Source organism: Natator depressus, chromosome 2 (assembly GCF_965152275.1).
Source record: "Natator depressus isolate rNatDep1 chromosome 2, rNatDep2.hap1, whole genome shotgun sequence".
In the NCBI taxonomy this organism is placed as follows: domain Eukaryota; kingdom Metazoa; phylum Chordata; order Testudines; family Cheloniidae; genus Natator; species Natator depressus.
Window position 1 is genome coordinate 22,310,154 of NC_134235.1, and position 25,581 is coordinate 22,335,734.

Consider the following 25,581-nt stretch of genomic DNA (forward strand, 5'->3'; position numbering starts at 1 on the left):
AGTATAGCTAAGGTTAGGTAGCAAATGGTTAATATAATTTGAGAAGTTTATGTATAATTTGTTTTTTCTGTATACATATTTTAAAAAAGTTTAACAAAAAATAAATAGAAAAAAACCCAAGAGACTGTATGTAGTTCATTGCCATATACCTGTTCAAAAAGCTGTCTTTGGGATTCAAGTTCTATTTGCCGCACTTCTACATCTTGAACAGTAGCAGCTGTTTCTCGCTCTCTCATGGACACCTGGAGGAAAGAAATATACACATAAAAACCCCAAAATGGAAAAGTTGTTTTTCCTTTACCACCATCTTTCCTTTCCTTTTACTGCACACACACATTTAAAAATACTCCAGTTAGTAGGTTTAGAACCTTAGGCAGCTCACTTCGTTTTTCAGCAATGCCAACACTTGGATCAATCTGGCTTTTCTCAGGAAATTTTGCTAATTTAAGTAAACCATGTGGACAGCAACAGGTGCCAAATTAAACTATATAAATATGAATGAATCAGACACCCACCCAACTTCTAAATACATCTTGTTTCACAACACATGCTACAATTGGTTTCATTACCTATCATAAGTTATGAATTTTTTCTTATTTACTTCTCTTAATAAACATTGGAGGAAATATTGATTAGATGAGGAAAACAAACCTTTCTTGCAATTTCATCATCCAGACGTTTTAGCTCCATTTGACGCTGATCCTGCTGATGCTTCAGGAAACGGCTTCTTGCAGCATCCAATAGCTGCAGTTCCTTTACTTTCAACTCTCTTTTCACAGCTGCTAGTCTTCAAGGCAAAAATGAAATAGGAACAAATAAACTGCTACCGGTGGAAAGCTGACACGGATGAGTGTGATGTTCCATAATAGCTAACCGTTACCTGTCACAAACTACTCTCTTTAACTGCTAACACTTTTGACATCATAGTTTTGTTTTGGAAATAAAAACTGCATTGTTATAAGACAAACTTAAATCCGAAGAGTGGCACTCTCTCCCCATTTCCCACAAAAGTCCCATCAATTCTATAACTATTGGTGTTAACTGAAAAAAAAAAAAAAAAAGAAAAAAAAAAGGGCACTTTAGTTTGTTGAGAGAATTTCACAATATTACACCACCTCTTGATCAGAATTGTACTCCTCATTCATTAGTAGATAAGGAAAGTCACTTAACTCCTTTAATCCACAACTCTCAATTAAAAAAAAAAAAAAAAGTGTGCAAATTTTATGGGTCTAAAAAAAAATCCCCCTTTACAAAAAAAATCCTCATGGGGATCTTGAATTTCTCTCACAGTTTATAATCCCAAAGCTTATAGACTCTTTCTACATTATAAATTAGGACTTGGTAGGTAATTAAAAGAAAAACTCTTAACTCCAACAGAAATTTGAGAATATGCACCCTCATTAATATAAATAACTTCTGTCACACTAGCAGCTAAAGGCAACAACTGAACTTGAAGCTCCAATGCACAAACACATAGTGAAAGATAGTCTAAAGAGGCAGGTATGTAAGCTGTTTGGGAAGACAAAAATTGGGACTGGAGACATACGTGACTTGCCGAAGGTCAGACAGCAGGTCAGTGGCAGAGCCAGGAACAGAATCCTGATTGCCAGATTCCCAGTCCAATGCCCTACCCACTAGACCACACTGCTTCCGCACATTTCAATTTGAACAAAACAGTGGCCATCTCTGTCCCTACTTGTGATAAAAGATTTAATAGCAGGGTGCTATAGCCATGCTTCATACTACTACTACTACCTCTGTCTTTGATCTGCCAATTTTTCCTCTTCTTGCAGCAGAATTTTTCTCCTCTGTTCTTCAGCCTCACGAAGCAGTTCTTGCTTCCGGTACCAGGCCTCATCTTCTACTTTTCGCTGTACTGCTTTAGCTTCTATTTCGTGAACTAATTGTCTGAATAAATTTTTTTATATATTACCATAGAAACCAAAATAGATTTCAAGAAATTATTCAGGTAGTAAAAACTGCTGGTCATATATTGGAAAAATATTAATTAAGATTATTATAAAAGCTATGTCTATGCTCAAACTGCCCAGTGATGAAGTAGTTTGAACCATGTCTTCTAAAGTAAATTGGCTATGGCGCAAAAAAGAGATCTACAATAGAAAATGAGAATTATGACAAGAGGATGAAGCTGATTGGCTTACATAGCTTCCAGCTTCATAGATGGTAAAAGCAATAGTACCCTTCAAGTGCCATAATCGACACTAGCACTTCTCAGGCTGTTGAAGACATTTAGTTACTCAAACAACATTTTGCAGCTGCCTTCTATTGGCAAGAGAATTTCAGATTAGTTTAACTATAAAATGGCTTATCTGCTAAAATCAAAATTTTCAAACCTGGATGACTGAAGTCAGGCACTAAAGGTCTTATTCAGATGTTTAAGTGAAACTGACCTAATTTTCAGAGGTGCTGAAAATCCACATTTCCTGCTGATTTCAATGGAGAGCAGAGAATTCTCAGCATCTCTGGAAGCCAGATCACTTTTACTTTGCCATCTTAAGTGGATTTAGGTACCTCACTTTAGCACTCAAGTTTGAAAATTTTGACCTAGGTGTTTTCAGAGAATTAACAAACACGTTGATTTTAAGCTGAACGTTACTTCAGCAATTAATGCCGGCTAATCCATCTAACTAAAAAATCCAACAAGCCAAACAGAGACATCAAAAGGTAAGGTGTAAATCCACTTTTTTCTATTCCTCTAACCATTCTATCCTTTTCCAAGCACATACATTTCCCTTTTTCTAGTCTTCATTAGGGTTGCCAGGTGTCCAGTTTTCTACTGGAACACCCAGTCAAAAAGGAAGCCTGGCAGCTCTGGTCAGCACCGCTGAATGGGCCATTCAAAGTTCAGTTGGCATGGGCCTGGCAGGCTCCATTGCCAGCTCTGTGTGGCTCCCGGGAACCGGCCTGCATGTCTCTCCAGCTCCTAGGTGGCCACGGGGCCTCCGCGCATTGCCCCTGCTCCAGGAACCGTGGCCAATGGGAGCTCCGGAGGCAGCGCCTGCGTGCGGGGGCAGCATGCAGAGTCGCCTGGACACACCTCCACCAAGGAGTCAGAGGGACATGCCAGCTGCTTCCTGGGAGCTGCCTGAGGTAAGCGCCACCTGGAGCGCACCTCAACCCCCTGCCCCAGTCTGAGCCCTATCCCACACCCAAACTCCCTCCTGGAGCCCATAGCCTGCACCCCCTCCCACAGCCCAACCCCCTGCCCCAGCCCTGAGCCCCCTCCTGCACGCCAAACCCCTCATCCCCAGCCTGGAGCCCCTTCCTGCACCACAAAACCCCTCATCCCAGCCCAACCCCAGAGCTCGCCCCCCCCCGCCCAGCCAGAACCTTCACCCCCCATGCAACCCCTCATTTCTGGCCCCACCCCAGAGCCTGTACCCCGTCCCGCATCCCAACCCTCTGCCCCAGCCCCGTGAAAATGAGTGAGTGAGGGTGGGAGAGAGCAAGCAACGGAGGGAAGGGGAATGGACTCAGTGGGGGCCTCAGAGAAGGGGTGGGGCCTTGGGGCAGGGTAAGCGTGTTCGGTTTTGTGCGATTCAAAAGTTGGCACCCCTAGCATCACTCCAGTTTCCAGTAAATCCAACAGATATCTACCCCCTCTCTCAATTTTAAGGTTTCCTTCTATTTTCCCATGAATACCTTTCTCGTAAGTATTCTATTTCATCCTGTCTGATCCTCTCTCGCTCCTGAGTCTGATAATCCACAATAAACCTGGGGTATTTATTAAATACTGGGTACTGGCCCTTTGTGAGTGGTATGAAGTCATCAAGCATACGTTGTGGATGGATGTCTGCTGGAGTAGCTTCCATAAGATGATAGCCTTCTTTAATCACAACATTAATATCCAGATTGTTCCGATGATGGAAGAAATACTGTAAGAAAAAGTTTTCATTTTAAATCCTACAAAAAGTTAAACAAGTCACTACACTTTCCCAATAGATATGTAAATATATTAGTTAATTCTGTATGCTAAAAGTTGATTAAAAAAAATGTTATCATCCTGGCACCACTAGTTAATATAATACATAAATAAATAATGGCTCAATTGACTTAACCCAAACCACTAAACCCTGAAAGAACTTTCTCTGCTCCACTCCCTTTACTCCAAATGCTAGGAATGTTAGTCTGCCCTCTCTCCCATATGTATATATCTTTTTGCCATACTGAGTGAGAGAAGGATAAGAAGTGCTTTCAACTCTGCTCATGAGTTATGGCATCCATTCTGGAACACACGAGAATAATTTTACCCATATGAGTAATCGATTACTCACATGTGCATCTGCAAAATTAGGCCCTAATATTTGCAAATGGAGATTTTTCCATATAAAGAATGCTTTTCTTCCCCCAATCCTCCCGATAACTTCAGAAGTACAATAAAATATTTTCATTTTAGTTGAGAGGCAGTCAACCAAGACTGCCTCACTGTATTTGCATTTTAGAAGGCAAATTAATGAAGCATCAAAATGCCAGAACCCCTTTATATTGTCCTAACATACAGATGTCAATCCTATGTCCAGAAAGAGAACCAGAAAACAAAGAATAGTTTAATGGGTAATGAATTTTCCATATTAAAAAACATTTTCCTTGGCATTAAATTTAAAAAACGTTTTCCTTGGCAACAAAAGAATTTCTGCAAGCTCTTAAGTTTCTTTATACTCCTCTCTGTCCATACAATCAAGTGCAGTAAATTGAGTAATATTTTATTAATTCCACAGTGAATATATTAGATACTAGAGGACATTGCTCAAACAGGCACAGTATAACTAACATTCAATTGTAACTTTTCTTTTTAAACTCTCTAAAAATAAATTTTACACATTATACTTTTCTGAACCTACCTAATATAGGTAGCAAGGCTCTGACTTACATAGTAAGATGTTTACCTCAAAGTCCTCTGTTTGATTACAGTGAAGCAAAGGAGCTCTGGAACATATGATATAGGCAGCAACCATCATGAGAAAGTATGAAGGATGGTTGGAAAAGATATTATCAAACACTTTCAGCCATTCTTCTCTTGTTAGAACCTCAGAGAATAATGTTTCTAGAAGAGGCCAGGCATATAGCTAAATTAATTGGGAAAATTAATAAAATAATCCATTAGTAGAGCTTCTCAGTTCCCATCATAGAAATATTACAAAGGAAGACAAATCTGAATATGTAGGGGGACCTTTCTTATCTGATGTTGAGATTTTATCTATTTGTAAATGCACAGCACATTGGAACTATACCAAAAGATACAAAGAGAAGGTCCCTACCATATGCAGCTGATGAACTAGATGTGGTTTATATAAATATATTTCTTACCTCTCTCATTCTTACTTTTTTTCTTCCATTTACTCAAAGACAGATGTATGATGTTTCAAATTAGAATTATTCTTAGTAACTAGATAATTAGTAATATATAAATTAACTGTATATTTTAGCTTAATTGAATATTTGTTTTATGTTACTATGTCTGTTTACTAAATTCAGTCACCACAGTTGTGTGTATTTTAAAAACCAAGATAAAATTATATAAAAATGGATTTATAATTTTCCCTGTTAGATTTCTGAATCTATATGATTGCAAGAAAGGGCAACTTTAAGTCGTACTAAAGCATGTATAGGGAGACACACGATGTAATGCAACAGGATAAGCTGCAGGCAAATGATCATATGTTCTTTATACTCCTAAAAGTACACATTTTACTCTGAATTCATTTAATGAGCATATAAAGGTTTAAACTAAAATGAGGCATTTGAACACTCCCATTTATGAACAGTTACATATAAACTATGAAGCTAGGTTGGAGTTTTACCTGTGAAGTCACATTGCAATTTATTAAGTGTTGAAGCAATTCCTTGTCATGATGTGCCAAGATATTTTCCACCATACTAAGGACATTGACTGGAGGATTAGGAAAATACTCAAACCAGTGTTGACACCAATTAACTACAAAAGGAATAAAACAAACCATTTGTAGCTTAATCCCTCTGACACTGAGGGATGGCACACTATTGAAATCATCTTACTTTTCAAATGACGTTCCCTCCACTTTGATTCATATACTTACATTACACTACTTACAAATTCAACGTTCTATAATCTGCAGACCCACTAAACAGAGGTTTAATTTTATAATATCTGTTAATGTTTCTATTACACATATATCTGTTATTCAATGTATATATTTACTTCTTCACACAACGCATGGTCAACCTATGGAACTTGCTGCCATGGAATGTTGTGAAGGCCAAAAGTATAACATGGTTCCAAAAAGAATTAGGTAAGTTCATGGAGGACAGGTCAATCAATGGCTATTAGCTGAGATGGTCAGGGATACAACCTCATGCCCCAGGTGTCCCTAAAACTCCAACTGCCAGAAGTTGGGACTGGATGACAGGGGATGGATCACTCAAAATTGCCTGTTCCGTTCATTCCCTCTGCAGCATCTGGCACTAGCCACTGTCAGAATAAACGATACTGGGACCATTGGTCTGACCCAGTACGGCCATTGTTATATTCTTAATTCAAAGATGCTCTTTTTAATCCCATTGTAATGGGCTCTTATGGCTTGGACACTGAGCATCAAAATATTTTTAACCTGTTAGGACCAAATCTGGATACTTATTTTGCAACCAAACTATGTATTTTGCGAAATGGGTTTTTTTGCAAGGTAACTATATGCTATGTGTGCACTTTGCAGCAGCTGGAATGACTAATTTCAGTGCAAGATATTTTAAATTTACTATTTTTCTTCAGAAGCCAAGCTACTAAATGCTAGCTGTCCTAATCAATTGATAACTCCAGCTAGTACAATAAATCTTTTAAACTGAGACAGTTATTTCTTTTGACAACTGTCACGCCAGGTCTCAAGCCAGAATTTAAAGGATTAACACGACAACAAAATTGTATTGGACAAGAGTTCTTTTACTGATTAGACTTAAAAAGATACTGATAAAATAAATATGCCTGTTGAAAGTCAATATAAGGAAATTAAATTGTGTTTGTTAGCTATGATTTTTTTTTGCAACAGCTGCATTTTATCATACTTCCTGGTGGATGCCTTTTATACATTTTAAAACAATACATGAACTCCTCAATGACCTATAAGAGAATCCACGCACACCACTTTGTTTCAAGCAAGGCAAATTTGGGGGAACTAAATAAGTTAAGTGTGTAGTAAAAATCCTTGCTTACCTATTACAGTAGCAACAACTTCAAAGCAGATTAGCTGGTTGTTCTGGAATAATTTTACAAATGGGAATGCTAGCAGAGGAATGTATGGTGTCTCACCAAAGATAGCAGACCAGTGAGCTAAAGCAGATAAGGTCCTGTATACGAAGACAAACAAGTACTTAGAAAAATATCTGTACGGAGGAAGAGAATCATGTGTAACTTGCCATAACATATAAACAGTAATTATAAAACAGAAAGATACTGGTGTCAAACCTATTTTTTTTAAATTTTATTTTAAAAAGCTGCATTAAAGTAACTTTGGTCTAGAGTAGACTTGCATTAGTAGGGAATTGCAGGCTTAGCTTGTCATTGTCCTGGACAGACTCTACATTTCCTAGAAATTTTAGCACACATAAGCAATATTACACACTATTATCACAGATCTTGTTAAACCCTGGCACAAAACAGGTTGAATTTAGCATAGGAAGATCCTTAATTTTACTTTTTTGCTCACGTAAGTTTAATAGATACCCTATGTTAATTTCATGCATTTTTTTTTGTACAGAATTAACAGCCAAACTTGCACAGAGCACTTTCGGTGATATTTATATGTATATTTATAGCTGTAATGTTACACACAAGGGGAAGGCATCTTCTGACTGATCCCACTAACCAAACAAACCTTGACTCCACCTGGAATATGACAGTTCTGCCTGCTTGGTTATCATAGCACAAAAATGCGATAAGGCATCTGAAGTTTATTATGTTAAATAGCACTGAAGTATAGCAAGAAACACTGTGGTTTTCTATGAACAACTAGGCAGAAGAGTAGGGGACAATTAACTCTCTTGTAGCTGTTACAGGAAATATTTTATAAGTTGAAAGCATCTATAGTCATAAAACATACCAACCAGAAAACTGCTAATTAAGAACGACTTTGGTACAATAAGAAGGTACTACTTTATGTTGGGCTTAATTTTTGCAAAATAAACCAACCTTCCCCAGAGATGGTCCCAGTCACGTCAATGAACGTTCACATAAATTTACCTTTGTAAGACTCTCAACAGTTTCCTACTTTTCATGGGGTATTCGTCCTTTAGGTGCACAAATGCAGAATGGATACCTTTATCTATTAGGCTACTAAATGCTAAGTGGTTTTCAGGAACTTGTAGTAAGGCACGCCAAACAAACATCCTGCAAGTAAAACGTAGATTTAGCAAAGAGAATTCCCTTTGTTAAATCAGTACAGCAAAAGAGATTTTAAAATTTGCATGCATGTGCACACCGGGGCACACCCACATTCACCTGTATTTTGCTGGATATTCTCCAAATCCTTTCAGTAAGGCTTGTAGACGTTTCTTGTTTAATCCATCTGGCAACTCATTCTACAAAACAGGAAACAAACAGTAATTTTAAATAGTGGTTTTGTCCCAATAATCTCTATTTATTATTCATAGAGGTGGTGGACATGGTTGGTCGGGGGCATGTGGTTTTGGTTTTTAAATGTGTATTTATAATGGTCAGAACCCAGGACTGGGTCTCAGGACCCTGACTTCTAATCCCAGTTCTGCCACTGATTCACCATGTGGCTTTTGGCAAGTAATGTATTTATTTAGATTTGTTGAGTAACTGCCCTATACCAATCTTTAGGCACTGTGATAAAATTAATATAAACAAAAATTCACAACATACTTAATGATAATGGATCCTTCATGCATAAGTCTGACCTCTTTGTATATCAGTAAACCCATCTGGTGAACAGTGACCTATCCCAGGGAAACAGGGGGCTGTGAAGCTTAGCTGTTTAAGTGGTTTGAGATCTTCAGATCAAAGGTGCCAGGAAACGTGAAGTACTATTACTTGAAAGCATTAATTACTTTAAAAAATACTGAATCAATTTCCGTTAATCTTGACTTTTTTGTGTGTGTGTTGATTTAAGTTTCTCTAAGGCTAAACCCAAATACAGGTTTCTAGCTTCAACCGTTTGTATAACCGAGTGTAAAATCTCTAGTCAGACCATATGGGGAAGTACTTATAATCAAGCGGCAAAGAGTCCTGTGGCACCTTATAGACTAACAAACAGTCTACAAGGTGCTAGTCTATAAGGTGCCACTGGACTCTTTGCTGCTTTTACAGATCCAGACTAACATGGCTACCCCTCTGATACTTATAATCACGTTCATTTTTAAAATGGTAGAACCTACTCGGCTCAGACTTTAAAAAAATATCACTCTGGGTTGAGAAAAAGCATAGAAAATTTTAGTACAAAATGATGTTTTGAGAAAATTATAAAAAAATGAAAGAGGGAGGCTATAATCATAGAACTGGAAGGGACCTTGAGAAGTCATCTAGTCCAGTTCCCTAATAGAAACCGGAATTCAACCTTAAGTACATCCACTAGCAACACCTACTATAGCAAACATTTTATTTATAGTAGTACCTGCCACAGTATTCTAGGCATTTTGCAACAAAATACAAATTAAATGCTTGATTCAATACCTACCGAACTCAATGGAAAGACTCCCACTCATTTCAGTGGGAGTTGGATCAGACCCTAAATCAGTGGTTCTCAACCAGGGGTACGTCTACCCCGGGGGGTCCATCAACTCATCTAGAACTTTGCCAAGTTTTACAACAGGTTACATAAAAAGCACTAGCAAAGTCAGTTCAAACTAAAATTTCCTACAGATAATGACTTGTGTATACTGCTCTATATACTAAAACGTAAGTACAATATTTATATTCCAATTTATTTATTTTATAATTATATGGTAAAAATGAGAATGTAAGCCATTTGTCAGTAATCATGTGCTGTGACACTTTTGTATTTTTATGTCTGATTTTGTAAGCAAATAGTTTTTCAGTGAGGTGAAATTTGGGGGTACGCTAGATAAATCAGACTCCTGAAAGGGATCTAGTAGTCTGGAAAGATTGAGAGCCACTGCCCTAAATGACTAAACATATATATGATTAACTTACCAGTAAAGTCATATAACCATAAGTTTTAAGTTTACACATAAATTAAAAAATCAGAAATGAATGCCTTTTGCTGTAATTAATATTATTGTAAGGAGGATACACATGTGATTTAAGATAAGAATTGAGGAGAATTAGCAAGGTAGTTGAAGAAGAAAATAAACAGTGGTATCAGAGAGTAACAATACTGAAATATATAGATAACAATAGACCAAGTGAAAGCCTTGGGAAACAGTTTAGAAGTAATGCTCTACAGCAAAGATATGTAAGGAAGGTAAAAGGTGCAAACAGTGCATTGGTCAGATTAAAGATTTAGCAAACATTTGGATGTAGAAAAGTAAGTTGTTGGGGAAACAGTCAATGGAGAGTTGTTTTGGCAATGAAAATCAAACGCTACAGATTAGAGAAGAGAAAGTATTTACAATTTGCTCTTACCTCTTTATTTTCAAGTGATGTGTTCACTTGTGGTTTTAGCACTCTGGTCTGAGTTTTACTTCCTCTCGATTTCCAAGGCCTCTCTGACCTTCCTGATATTACTCTCATTGTAAGTTTACTTGCTCCCAACTTGCCTTTTGACAAATCTTCAACTACTTTAACCAAGGGTGGTGGTGGCTAGCATCAAATAAGAATGATACAGTTAACATCTTATGACACTGTAGGAAAGAACATTTTACAATGCCCACCTTTATAATGAGCACACTTTAGTTTACATACAGTGTTCTTTAACTTGATGACCAATGTTGAAAGATGTTTGTGTTATAAAACATGACTTGATGAGACACACAGCGTAAACCAAAACCCAAACAGATGTGATAAGTGAATGAAAGTCAAACACACTTAACGAGGTATGTTACAAGCAAACTTACATAGGTTCTATCTTAATCATGATTTTCAAATGTTGACTCACCCAGAAACAATGTATCTTCTGAATCAGATGTACAAGGATGCACACTAGTATGTAGTTTGACCAACATATAAGTATTGTTCTGTGTTTAAAATAAATTACTTCAGTGTGTGCTTGAATGTTACTATACTACTTTGCACTTCAAAGTGCTATACAAACATTAGCAAATTCTCACAAGACCCATGTAGAATGTGTAATATTTCCATGCTAAATATGAGGAAAAGTGAGTAATAAAGTAGTTAAGTAAATTGCCCAAAAGCCCTACTCAAACTCAGCATTAAAGCTGGGAATGGAAATCAGGTCACATGACTTGAAGGCGTGTGCTCAACTCTCTTATTACATAGTAAGCCTTATATGCTTACTTTTAGTGTGTGATGATTTATGATATACGGAATTCTGGATTTAGAAGAGTGTCTCTCCCCCCTATATCTACCTACAGAAGTTATTTTCTTAGTAAAATAAAAGCTGGTCTTTATAATATGTATTATTTACATAAGGGACTAGCTATATGATTGTTTTATAATCATGGCTTCCAAGGCCTGATGAATAAACTGGGAATACTTCTTGACAAACACAGCATCACAAAACTCATTTGTGTCTGCAGATAAGGCAAGATCTGTTTCATGGTATTTCCAAGAAGGAAATGGACAAAAAGCTGTATGATCAAAACCAAGCTGATAAAAAGGTGTGCACACACTAAATTGCTGTGAGAAGAACAGAAAAACTGGAAGATAGAACATGATTAAATATTTTTAAAACAAAATTTGCCTAACAGACTGGAGTAACCACAAAGTGAGGTCTATAATCCCTGTTGTTTATTTTGCATCCTATATTACATAGCTACAACGTATATGTCAATGACAAATTGTATTTTTAGTACTGAATTTTTGGGTGCGGGAGACTGACTTTTATTGGTATCTTAATGCTGTTTTTGTGATTTACTTTACTTATAACTCTACCTTATTTACTTCCTGCGTTAAAGCCTGGACACTGTATATGTTGAGGCTACCATTTTGCATTACTGATGCAATATACCGTCCATTTGGGCTAATAGCTGCTGTGTTGATTCCCTCCTCATGATTCCCAATGTCAAACAGATGTTTGCATGTCTGTATATTGATAAATCTCATAATATTATCTTGACTTAGCACTCCAAGAACCTAGAAATAAAGGAGACTTCTATAAATTAGTCCTAATGCAAAATAGAAAAGAAAAGAATGAATTCAAAATTCTGAAATAAAAAAATTGAAGCAGCAACAGAGCAAATATTTAATGTAGTAACTTTCCTGCATATAGTATAGAATAAGGAAAGCAAATCTCAGAAAGTGTGTGATTTCAGTTAAGAAACCAAGTGATTTCGTTCTTAAACTTCCTATACAACTGACCTGATTAGAACCACCATCAAAACTATCAGGAAGGAATTCCAGATGGCGAACAGCTCGTACTTTTGTAGGCATCTGGATTATTCTTAACAGCTGTTTTGACTCCAGACACCACAAGTGAAGATGATTCGATTTTCCTCCTGTTACAAGCACCCGGCCATCTCTGCATCAGACATAGGACTAAGTTTGAATTAGACCAATCTAATCTACTGCTAGTTACAATTGTAGGGCCATGTATTATCTTCCATGCTCACAAATCATCACTGCTGAAGATCATCATTTCTGTTGTATTGTGTTACAAGCATATAATGTTGAAACAGCACTCAAATGAAACAAAAAGCAGGTTTTGTAGTGGACATTTATAAACTTCATTTTCAGTGTAAATTAAAAAGGAGGTCTTTTTTCCCCGGTGGTCATGGGTTTGCAGTGCACAGTGATGCTGCTGTTCTCAGCAAGGAATGGTGCAATCTATAGATGGGTTCAAAATGCTACCACTGATCACCACAGAACTTTAAGTTGAGATTCCAAAGTTGTGGGCTTTGATTCATCTTCAGTTAAAAATTTTTAGATTGTTCAGACAAAATAATATGTTCAAGTGGCAGAGAGGGATATCCTTTATGAGTTTATAAAATAGCTTAAGTAAGTTGCTGGATAAGTATGGGGAAACATTAACTCATTTAGTAAAAACTAAAAACAAACAAGCGTTATCGATGGACTACTACTGTTGTGCACCTTTCTAAAATGTTTTATAAAAGACTTCCTATTGATAGTAGTAAGTTTGGATCACTGTCCAGCTATGTCACTATTCTCAGCAATAGCAATATTGCTGTAATTGCTTATCTTCATAAGTAATTTTGGCAGCAATTATATTTTTTTTGCTGGCATGCAAATTGAGATGGCCTAAAGCGGACATGATTGACTCACACAATTCTGAGTTCATTTTTCTTCTTTGTATTGAATACACTTAGAGCTGGTACCAAAAGTGTTTTCTGTTAACTCCTCACCTTTATTGGACTGTGCAGCCCTGCACAGAGATTGTTGGAGAGAGTGATTAGTCTGCTTTTGTTTTCTGTATGAAAACCTAAATACTTTTTTGAGGGGGGAAAAAAGAATCTCATACTAACATTTTGACTTCTGTTAAAAATAACTTTGGTATCTAGTTTAGAGGTAAAAAACTACAGCTCAACACTTGTGCAAAATATTTTAGAAAAAGGAGAGAAAAATTTGTATTGTCTGCTAAGAATTTTGTAATATTTTCTTTCTGAGTATTTAAAGTAGCAATTTACCTGGTAACGGCAAAGACTTTATAATGCAACGTAGAGCCTTCTATTGAAGTTGGCAACTGGTATTTACACTGAAGAGTATCACATTCCCATGCAAAGATAGAATTATCTTTGAAACAGCTGAGGATGGTGTTGCTTAGTGGAAGAAAGAAAACCTGAAAGAGTTCATATGGAAAAGGAAAAAAAATTGAATAATTTTCAGGCTAGTTGCCTTACATACTATAAAAAAAAAACAGACTACATTTGAACTTCAGAAATGTCAGAATAATATAGCAATAAGTAGGGACCTACCAAATTCACAGCTGTGAAAATCACGTCACAGACCGTGAAATCTGATCTCCCCCATGAAATCTGGTCTTTTGTGTACTTTTATTCTATACTACATAGATTTCATGGGGGAGACCAGCGTTTCTCAAACTGGAGTCCTGACCCAAAAGAGGGCTGCGGGGGTGGGGGTCGCAAGGTTTTTGTAAGGGGGTTATAGTACTGCCACCCCTACTTCTGCGGTGCCTTCAGAGCTGGGTGGCCGGAGAGTGGTGGCTGCTGGCCCAGGGCCCAGCCCTGAAGGCACTAGCACAGAAGTAAGGGTGGCAATACCATACCATGCCATCCTTACTTCTGCACTGATGCTGGTGGCGGCACTGCCTTCAGAGCTGGGCTCCTGGCCAGCAGACGCAGCTCTCTGGTCATCTAGCTCTGAAGGCAGCACCATCTCCAGCAGTAGTGCAGAAGTAGGGTGGCAATACCAAAACCCCCCTACAATAACCTTGCGACCCCACCACATCCCCCTTTTGGGTCAGGACCCCTACAGTTACAACAACATGACATTCAGATTTAAATATCTGAAATCATGAAATTTACAATTTTTCAAATCCTATGACTGTGAAATTGACCAAAACAGACCATGAATTTGATAGGCCCTAGCAATAAGACATGGTAGTGTGCCCATTAGTGTACTATCAGTGCACATATCAGAAGTCTTCCTGAAGACTGGCAAAGAGCTTGAGAAGTGTACCAATTGCCTTCAGTCCCTGAAGTGGTTTATTATTTTTAGCGTATGGCTCATTAATTTCATGTATCATTATTAAAAAAAAAAAGTATAAACACAGCTGTCAGAAGTTATGAAAACTATTGTTCCACTGTCAAATGTAGTTCCTATTACGATAAATGAAAAATGGGAAAAATGTAATAAACACCTTTTCTCAACTCTTTTGAATATATTTATTGTTTACATGAAGTCTTTTGTATAAAATCACCTGCATTGTAAAACCATGATTGGATGTCTTTCTTAAAGTTATACTTCTGTTCATCCACAAGTTATTGGCCTAGATACAATAATTATTGGATGAAATTTTATGGCCTGTGCCATGTAGGTCAGACCTTGATGATCGTAATGATCCTTTCTGGCCTTTAAAATATATGATTTTGGGCCCTTCCCTACTCCTTGCTCCTCAGAAACCCAGCTACCCTTCCAGCAGCAGTTTCTGGCCTAAAGCAAGTTGAAAGTTGCTGTTCTTTTATTTTAATAAATTGGGGTATTCTGTTCGTTTCCTGGTTTTTGTTTTACTCTAAAAAGTGTGTTAAAAAGGGCCACAAAGTGATGTTGAAATGGCAGTTTGGCACTCTGGGAGAAGGGACAGAACAAAATGTCCCTATTTCATCTCTTTTCTTCCCCTCCCAATTAAAACTGCCTCTCTTCACCTACCAACCTCACGAGGGGCTTTTTGTTTCATTCGTTAGCTTTTGCTCCTGCACTTTTTGAGCATAGGTGGTATAGATCTTACTAGTTGTGTTTAACTGATAGGATCCCAGCCGTGCACTGCTGGGACTGGTGCAAAACCATCAAGATGGTTCAGGAAGTAAACGGAATGTAACTTTACAGTCAGTGTCCCCAGTCATACTCTAATAATAATATTAGCACTTCTTAGCCATACCTCTTAACGCACTAAATGTGGGTTTTAATCATTATCCCTACTTTAAAGATGGGAAACTGAAGCTCAGATAGACAAATCACTTAACCTAAGGACACACAGCAAATGAATGGCAGAGCCAAGAACAGAACCAAGATCTCCTGACTCCCAATTCAGTGCCCTATCCACTGAATCACACAGCTTCCTGATGAGAAGATTCTTTACATTAGGGGCTGTATGAATTTATCACCTTTAGAAAGGAGAGGCACTAGTTTGGGATTTTAGTAAAATCCTCTCAGCACACATAGTATTCGTTTTGTCAGTGACCAGGTTCAGCCAGCTGAAGTCCAAGTTTACCTGATGTTGAGGATGCAGTGCAACATTAATCACCCTGGCTTTTTCCTTAATTTGGACCACAGACTGAAGGCAATTATCTCATTCATAGAAAGGAATGGCAGATGGTGAGGTGGGTCTGATCTGTGCCATTTCAATGAAACAATTCATGTTAATTTCTGTAATACACTCATATTACAATGGCCACTATGTAGGTAAAAATAATAGTCATCTAAAGTTTCCACAATACGTACACAGACCACAAAGACAAATTCCTGAACTTCGGCTGAGCTGGCATTTTAAAATAGAAGCTTCATTCAGCATTCTCAAAATTTGTATATACCTAATACTACATGGTTGACAATTTGTAATACATCAAATACAGGGAAATAATTCTACTGAAGTGATAGCATAACCCACAAGAGACCTAAGACCTATTCTTCAGAGAATTTCCTTATGCTGAGTCCGATTCAAGTCCTACTGAAATCAACGGGAAGGCATCCATTGACTTCAAGGGCTTTCGGCTTAGCCCCATTATCTTTGTACTGCATTGCTACATTATTTTATTATATATCAGCACCCAACATGGTAAATTTTCATTCAAAGTTTACATAATTATTTTTTATTTTGTTGGTTTAATAGTTTATTTCAACATGGAAACAAACTCATAAGAACATAAGAAAGGCCATACTGGGTCAGACCAAAGTCCATCCAGCCCAGTATCCTGTCTACTGACAGTGGCCAATGCCAGGTGCCCCAGAGGGAGTGAACCTAACAGGTAAAGATCAGTGATCTCTCTCCTGCCATCCATCTCCACCCTCTGACAAACAGTGGCTAGGGACACCATACCTTATCCATCCTGGCTAATAGCCATTAATGGATTTAGCCTCCATGAATTTATCCAGTTCTCTTTTAAACCCTGTTATAGTCCTAGCCTTCACAACCTCCTCAGGCAAGGAGTTCCACAGGTTGACTGTGCACTGTGTGAAGAAGAACTTCCTTTTATTTGGTTTAAACCTGGTGTCCATTAATTTCATTTGGTGGCCCCTAGTTCTTATATTATGGGAACAAGTAAATAACTTTTCCTTATTCACTTTCTCCACACCACTCATGATTTTATATACCTCTATCATATCCCCCCTTAGTCACCTCTTTTCCAAGCTGAAAAGTCCTAGCCTCTTTAATCTCTCCTCATATGGGACCCGTTCCAAACTCCTAATCATTTTAGTTGCCCTTTTCTGAACCTTATCTAATGCCAGTATAACTCATGGATTCTACCAAATTCCAAAAGCTATTGGCAGAAAACTTTACCCACTCACATATGCTAAATGCGAAATACACTACAATCACTTGCTGATTGATAAGGGATATATCAAATTCATCCCCTAATGAAGTGCAGACACCTCAGGGATAAACATGACAATTATTTGAACAGTGCTCACTACACAACAATTTTAGGACAGGAAGTGAAAGACGTACCTCTAATTGAAGCTACAGGGTGACTTCCAGAATATAATAGCGCTAGCTAGAATCCAGTAAAGAAACCGGAGTTAACAGCTCTACTCTTAGAAAAAGTGTCATGGGTTTTCAGTGGCCACAAGTGGTGAAGACCTCCGTCTTAAGGCACAGTCTTTCAAATGAATCTCCTGCAGCATAGTGCCCTCTAACATTGCTTCAATACTGACGAAACATTACTACTTTATGCAGTGCTTAGGTGTTCCCTGCAGATCTCCACAACTACTATCCCATAACCTTATCTTGTGAGATCTGATGGCAAAGGTGAGATGGTTAGAGAACAAAGAAAAGATTGATCTATTTTTTTTAAAAGAATATTTTCAAAGTACTCCTGATTTTAGTATGTAGTTGTATTCTCTGGTATGTTTATATACCATTTGTTTAACAATGACTCTTTACTGACCTTTTGAATACCCACAGATTGGCGGACATTCAACTTTCTTTTTCTTTGGAAGGTATCAAGATCCCAGAGTTGTGCTGTGTCAGTGGATGTAGTAATGGCATATCTGCCTGAACCATGGATGGAGATTGAAGATACTGAAGAATCATGTCCCCTCATCCAACTAACCAGCTCCTTGGTGTCTATGGTGTAAATGAAATTGATTAAAAAGTTTCGCAAAGTGAAGCAACAAGTGCTAGTATTTTTCAGTACAAACAATATGAAGGGTGTGGTCTCTTGAGAATGCCTAATGTACCTTTATTTATCATCACTATCCAACAAATGAGGAACAAGTGAGTTGTCCTTCATGTAATACCTATACATTATGGAAAAAACCGTCCTGCTGATCAGTGGGAAGTAATGGCTTTCGTAAGTTATTTTCTACAGCTATCTTGCATAGACTTGTTTAATCTGTCTTCAGTGATCAGTCTTAAAAGTTGTGAACGGGGCCCACCAAACAAGCTGGATATGTCTCCTAGGCAGACTTTGCCAGTGGGAACATCAATATTAAACCACCCGCCCCCCTTCAAAAAACAACATAGTTTGCAGGCTTAAGTCAGGATTATACACTTGTTGTAACTTGTGGGTGAAATGAGTGAGTACTGAAGTTCCTATTTATACATACAAGGAAGGTTGGTTTAATGAACAGCAGGCTATGATCACAGGAACCTCTATATTCAGATGCAACATCCTAATTAATTTTTTAGGCCTGGGAGTTTAACACATTTTCACATTTCTTTTTCACCATTTTGCAAGCTAGTTTTTTGATGAATATACTTCTTTATAACCTGATTAGTAGCTATTTAGTTCTATAGTTGGTTACAATTCTCAGCAATTATACTGGTGGAAGAATACCAAAGTCCAGAACTATATCTGGTTGGTTTCCACTACTTAATTAAAAGAGTCTAAATCCAGATTGTCTGAAACAGTAGCAGTAAGAATGCACTTCCTAAATGGGGGGTGGGAGGTGGGGAAGGGAAGTAACATCATCTCTGAAGATTAACTTCTGAACAACGAATTGCCAATATTGTTAGCCATTCAACTGCTAGTCAGATCAGAAATAACTAATTATTGTCCTTGATTAATTGTGATATGGATTTGCTATGAAAATATAGCTATTCTTATTTTTCTAGTCAGATTTTTAAATATGTCTTACCTGTATCAAAGCATTTAATGGAATAATCTGCCAAAGCCACAAGGTATTCAGTCCTCCTGCGAAGATTAAACACCAAAGCAGTGCAAGCCTGCATCGTTCGCTGAACAAGACTGAATCTATTTAAAAAAAAAAACAAAAACCAACAAAAGCCCAATAGTGTCAGAAACACTTCAACTCAGTGTCCAATGAACTAAATATGCTAATCAGCTTGAACATAATTTACCTCGTGAAAGAAAATTTCATGCAGTCTTCCCCTCCCCTCCCAACCAGTCCCAGTCAAAACAAACCCCGTTTAACGAACAGAAACGGGTGTCTTAAGTGGGAGGACTGTTGCAAAAAACTGACTGTTATGTATGTCAAGAAACCTAAGACAACAATATAGATTAACAAAAAGAGTAACTGAGAGCCACACAGCAAGAGAAATGTTTACCTGTTTCCAGTCAAGTCAAAAACATAGATATTCCCTTGGTGGTCTCCAGCAAGTAAAGAATCTCCAGAACTGTCAAAGGCCACATTCAGAAAACATATCGTCTTTGAATGATATCCTGTGGCACTGTGAATAACGTTTACTATGATTCTATGAGGAAAGCAAACAAATCACTTTGTTTATTACACCATCTTTAGCATACTTTTCTCTACAATCATTAAAATATATCCAATATAAAAATATTCGTAGGTTATGTTCTTGCAATTCTGATTAGACATTGACTTTTGAGGAAGGACATACACTTGTAAAAGTTTTTAAAAGCATATTACACTAGAGATTATTTGCTGTCTTGACAAGCAATAAATAGACCTTCTGTAAAGAAATCTAATGAAAAACTGAAAAGTAGCTATGATTCATGAGAAAAATACATTTAGATTAGGTGGAGTGAGGAACTATATGCTGGGGGGTGGAGGGAAATCACTGAAGACAGCTTTTATCTGTGTTCTTAAAAATTAGGGTCAGCCCAATCTCTATCATGTCACACTAATAATTTAAGATGTTATGAGCCCAAACTGGCTCTCTTCCATTTCTGTCTTTCATGGGTATCTATCCTTTGGGTTTGTATATTAGCAGGGGATGGGAGCAGTAGCAGCAGCCAAGGAGATACTGGTAGTCTAAAAAGCAGTAGCTAGCACCAAAAGATTGGGGTAGGAGAGCGAAGAGCACATGGGTCTGACCCTCCCTTCAAGAATCGGGGCAATTGCCTGCAAGAAAATTCCTTTTGAGGGGCCCTCTGATTGACCACCAAGTGGAAAGGGGAGACAGAGCCTCTTGTGTGATTATACCCCACAGGGCATCTCTCAAAAGGGATTCACCCACTACAGTTTGAAGTGGAATCAATAGAAGGGGAAAGGAGAGGCCCAGGCCCAGGTTCCTCTCTTCTCCAGATAAGGTGGTCTTCAAGAGGGCAAAAGAAATGGGCCAGCTGGCAGGAGGAGGCGAGGGCTGGCTTTATTGCAAACTGCCTGCTAAATTTATTATTTATATTATTTTTTTAGAAAAGAAGTGAGGGTCAATGAGTCCAGATGGACTTTAAGCTTATTTATTTTAGGTTTCTTATTATAATGGTAACTGGTAATATTTTCATCATGGGAGAATATCAGGAACACCATTAAAAAAGTACAATGGGAAAATTACCCCAACATCAAAAATTAAAAGCCAACTTTTCACAGGAGTGGTTGCGTCAGTCTGCGATATTTACAGAAGATTAATTCTTTAACTCACCTCTCCACCCAAACTCTTTTCTAAAAATAAAGTAACCCAGCTACATTCTAAGTGGAATAAAAAGAAAACTGATAATAAACTCAATTTATGGAGTCACAATCAGAACCTCTATACCTATTATACAAAAAGTTTCTCAACTTTTGAATACAATATACATGCTAGTTATACCAGTTCATCTTTTGCACTTGTTCTCTACCATCACATGCCTATATTTCTAATAAACTTTCTTGGGAACTTTCCAAGCAATTCTGTCTAATGCAATTTTTAAAAATGAGATTATGCATATTTTTGCTATTCACACTGATGATGCCTCAAAATAATTCACACATAAATTTACTGCAATACTATTAGAATTGTTTAATTTTCTTCAGGAAGTTTGTCATTTTTAAACACCAATCCTGTGTCATCCTGTTGAAAGCAAATCCCTGTTTGAGAGATGTCCTGTGGGGATATAAACACACAGGCCCTATCTCTCCTTGGTGGCAGATCAGAAGGCCCATAGGAGGGGATTTCTCTCCGAGCCACAGCCTTAAACAGCTCCAATCTTGAGGATTCAGGGTCTTTTCTTACTTAGCCTGCCAATGGGTCTCCTTCTCTTTTTTTTCTAATCATTCCCATTTCACAGGGTCTTGTGCTTTTCTTCATAATCTCTACTCCACAGTCTGCAAGATCACAGAATGTCTTATTTTGTTCAAACTCCTGACTGCTCAGGGCATGGTGTGATGTGCATGAGGGATAAACAAATAGTATCCTAATGTAGTACCTGGTTTTGAAAAATCTCTAATTGTGGAGGACATGTATTATTTATACAGTACTGTGCTTGACAATTCTCTGCTGAAAGAGATTACAGACTAGGGGCTAGATCTTGGAAATGGCTCTGCACAGATTCAGTGCTGCCCACCTAAAAGTACTTGCAGGACCTCATCCTAAGTTTACATACAGCACAGTAAGAGATAACACTGGACAATGGGATAGGAGTCAGCAGGAGAGATGTAGGAAGGAGCAAGGATAAGGGCTGCAGTAACAAGACCACAAAGAGACCATAATTAGGCAGCTATGTTGGATATTGTTTTTTATTATTTGTAGGAGATATTGCTTTGGTTAGTAACAAACATCCTTGTAGGCTGGGGTGTTGAAAATATGTTTGCTTGGAAATTATAAGCGAATGCTACTGTCCTTCTGATGTCTCCTTGCTGATGTCCAGCTTAAGCTGAACATGATTGAAACAGAGCTCCTAACTTTCCTCCCCCAAACTCTCTCCATGATCTCCTTTCTTGATCACTATGGACAATACCATCATCCTGCGTGTCACCTGGACCGTAACCTGTGTGTCATCTTCAACTGAGAAAAGAAAAGGAGTACTTGTGGCACCTTAGAGACTAACCAATTTATTTGAGCATAAGCTTTCGTGAGCTACAGCTCACTTCATCCGATGAAAGCTTATGCTCAAATAAATTGGTTAGTCTCTAAGGTGCCACAAGTACTCCTTTTCTTTTTGCGAATACAGACTAACACGGCTGTTACTCTGAAACCGTTCAACTGAGAACTCTCTCTTTCTGCATAACATCTCTAAAATATGGCATTTCCTAGCCATCAACAGTTAAAACTCTGGTCCAGGCTCATCTCTCATCTTGATTACCACAACATCCTTCTCTCTAGACCGGACATTAAATGCAATCTTGTCCCACTCACAGCCACTCAGAATGCTACCAATAATATTATTTTCCTAGCCCATAACTTCGACCATGTCACCCCCCTCTTTGAGTCCTTCCACCGGCTCCTTCTTCTCTATTGCATAAAACATAAGATGCTTGTTTTCAATCTCCACCCTCGCTAACATCTCTCAAGCACTATCGAGCTCACCTCTGATCAGCCCAAAGCACCAGCCTCCACTGAGTATGTTAAATTTTCAGAAAAGCACCTCTGTACTTTCTCCCATGCTGCCCCACAAGGCAGGAGGTGGTGTCCTTGTAAACATCTGCAAGTCTAGCTCATTATCTACCTTCAAATCCTGCTTTATAACTCTTCTTGGCCATGAAGCCTACAAAATACTTAGTAACAGTTAGACAGTGGTTCTCAAACTTTTGTACTGGTGACCCCTTTCACATACCAAGCCTCTGAGTGTGACCCCCCCCATAGATAAAAAACGCTTTTAAATATATTTAACACCATTATAAATGCTGGAGGCAAAGGGGGTTTGGGGTGCAGGCTGACCGCTCGCAACCCCCCATGTAATAACCTTGCAACCCCCTGAGGGGTCCTGACCCCCAGTTTGAGAACCCCTGAGTTAGGATAGGGGGTGGGCTGAGACCAAGGCCTACCACGCTGACCCCTACGGCCTCATTGTTTCTCCGTCCTCTCCCCTCTGTCCGTGCCCGTCTGAGGTCTTTGGTCTTACGCTTAGACTAGAAACTCCCCGGGGCCGAGCCTGCCTGCGTTCGGTTTGTACAGCGCCTCACACAAGCGGATCCGTGAGCCAGGCCACTAAGTGCCAGCCTAAGATGAGTAATACAAGTATGACCGTCCTCCGGCCTGGGGAGGACTCTTTTGATGTCGAGATCTCTCATGCTGGGCTATTCCTGGGCCAGCCCCCCGCTCAGAGACCGGCGCAGCGGCTTCCGCCCCAGCCCCCTGGCGGCGCCCTTACAGCCAGCAGCAAGAACAGGCCTTCCTCCTGGGCAGCTTATCAACACCTGCCCCCTCGGCCTCCTCTTCCCACCTGCCCCCTCCCTCCGAGTCCTCCCCCGCCACTTGTCCCCTCCACCAGCCCCCCGCCCCGTTACCCCTGCGGCGCGGCCGGGGCGGGCTTGCGGTGCCAGATCTTGCCCTGCGCCCTGTTGCCCAGGTCGGAGCTCTGCATCCTCACGCAGAGAGGGGCGGGAGGCGCTTCCCTGCTTCACAGCTACACCGACCAGCACGGACCCCGAGGCGGCTCCGCACCAACCGCCACTTCTCCCGCCGGCCGCGGCGCGGGAAGAGAAGAATAGGGGGTGTCCGAACCATGGTACAGTCCGTTGGACCTGATGAATGCAGCGCGGTGATGGGAGGTGGTGATAGCCCCCCCCCACGGTAATGGAACAGGCCACGCATCCCGGAAGCACTGGCGCCTGCCGAGAACTGTAGTTCCCTTTGTGGGTTGGGGAGGCTGTGCGTGTTTGACAGAAAAAAGGCTACCGGCCTGAGCTGAGTGGGCGGGGCAAAAGGGGAGCGTGAGCAGGTCAGGAAGGCACTCAAGGGAATAGCTTCCCCCAGGGGAGACTCCTTCCCTGCGTTTTCTTTACTTCCTCCAAAAAAAAACTCTTTGAATACACAAAAAGAAAAGGAGGACTTGTGGCACCTTAGAGACTAACCAATTTATTTGAGCATAAGCTTTCGTGAGCTACAGCTCACTTCATCGGATGCATACAGGCCTCCAAGCATGCTGAATAATAAAACAGTAGTGGCCTGCAGAGCCCAAATCTCATCTTCCACCACTTGCCTATTATCTCTCCCATTTTTCAGTGAAGTTGGACTCAACGGATTGGCTGAGGCCAATGAGATTGGGGCCTGGATGCTCTCTTTTTTAAAAGATTGCTTCATTGTGATTTAGGGAGTTCTCCACTGGTTCTTAGTAATCATCAAGAAAGACAATATGTTGGCTTGCAGCAACAGACTGTATTTCTGTACTGTGACTTGTCAAATATAATCCCCCTGTTACGATATGGGAACAAAATTAAGGGAGATTAAAAGAAATGTTAAGTAAAACCCTAAAATAGATATTTTTGCTAGATGGGAGCTTGGGATATAAATACAACATGGTGGATATTAGTTACAGTGTGGCTAATTTAACTATATCATGTTACAAAAGGAAATGGAAAAAGATCTTCATAATCAATTGCATACATCTTTAATGTGCCCATCACAGTAATATCCAGGTATCAAAATATTATTCCTTTACTTTTTCCATTGAGATCTAGTGATCTCCCTGTTCTTTACAAACATTCACAGAATCCCTTTGAGTATGTATTATTAATATTTCCACTTTACAGATGACAAAACAGGCACGTTTTCAACAGCCCACATTTTCAAGAGTGACCATTGGTTTTGGATACCCATGCTTAGACTCCTAGGGCATAACTTTTAGAGGTGCTGAGCACACAACTTCAATTTAAGTCAATGGAATTACAAGAGGGATCAAAATGAGCTTTATTAGTGGAACCATGCTTGCAATTTTACTTACAGAGAAATTATTTCTTCCCACAATAAATTACATCCACAGAACCCTAGAATCCTATAACCCCAGAAACATAGATAGCTAATATTTGAACTAATGGAACAGCTCTGTTAGCTGTCAGCATATAAGGCCTCCTGCTCTTCCTTAACCGCAGCCTGCCATGAGAAAGCAATATAAACACATGCATATAATGCCTCATCTTGCATTAGGGGAGGAAGGTCGTGGCCCTTTGAGTCAGATTCAAGACCAGAAGGAACCGGCGGATCACCTCAGAGGGACTGAGGTGCACCAATGCCGGAGGCCCTACAATGGGAAGGAATTGATTTCATGCGATTGCCTGTATGTTTGAAACAGTTCTGTGCAGTGCCAGATTAACCTTTTATGGGCCCAGTGTGAAACATATTTGTGGGCCCTCATGGGGGCAAAGGAGCATGGCGTGGGGAGGTCGGTCCCCAGAGCATGGGGCCAGCAGGGGCAATGGGGCATAGCATGGTGGGGCTGGCCCCACTCCACCCAGCCCAGTGCAAGGGCACTGTACACAAAACGGCAGTTGCCAGGCGCACACTGGCCCACCCA

At 39.3% G+C, this 25,581-nt stretch overlaps 1 protein-coding gene across 3 annotated transcripts in view; it reads right to left on the reverse strand.

Annotated features, from left to right (window-relative positions):
- The window catches only part of TBC1D31 (TBC1 domain family member 31), a 34,909-nt gene extending 11,150 nt beyond the window's left edge, over nucleotides 1-23,759 (reverse strand). Inside the window, exons 1-17 of one of the 3 annotated variants that reach the window (XM_074943890.1) lie at nucleotides 23,576-23,753; nucleotides 19,512-19,658; nucleotides 19,082-19,197; nucleotides 17,890-18,068; nucleotides 13,732-13,883; nucleotides 12,449-12,608; nucleotides 12,023-12,223; nucleotides 10,595-10,771; nucleotides 8,489-8,568; nucleotides 8,231-8,377; nucleotides 7,205-7,338; nucleotides 5,823-5,956; nucleotides 4,908-5,087; nucleotides 3,664-3,896; nucleotides 1,756-1,908; nucleotides 652-787; nucleotides 150-242 (exon numbers count right to left, since the gene is read on the reverse strand). In XM_074943890.1, the coding sequence (XP_074799991.1) occupies nucleotides 150-242; nucleotides 652-787; nucleotides 1,756-1,908; nucleotides 3,664-3,896; nucleotides 4,908-5,087; nucleotides 5,823-5,956; nucleotides 7,205-7,338; nucleotides 8,231-8,377; nucleotides 8,489-8,568; nucleotides 10,595-10,771; nucleotides 12,023-12,223; nucleotides 12,449-12,608; nucleotides 13,732-13,883; nucleotides 17,890-18,068; nucleotides 19,082-19,197; nucleotides 19,512-19,658; nucleotides 23,576-23,652 (2,499 nt within the window). In that variant the 5' untranslated portion in view covers nucleotides 23,653-23,753. Of the gene's footprint in view, nucleotides 1-149; nucleotides 243-651; nucleotides 788-1,755; nucleotides 1,909-3,663; nucleotides 3,897-4,907; nucleotides 5,088-5,822; nucleotides 5,957-7,204; nucleotides 7,339-8,230; nucleotides 8,378-8,488; nucleotides 8,569-10,594; nucleotides 10,772-11,066; nucleotides 11,139-12,022; nucleotides 12,224-12,448; nucleotides 12,609-13,731; nucleotides 13,884-17,889; nucleotides 18,069-19,081; nucleotides 19,198-19,511; nucleotides 19,659-23,575 lie in introns of those variants that run through there. The other 2 variants (XM_074943891.1, XM_074943892.1) reach the window with 2 other exon arrangements.
- Nucleotides 23,760-25,581: the final 1,822 nt, after the last annotated feature.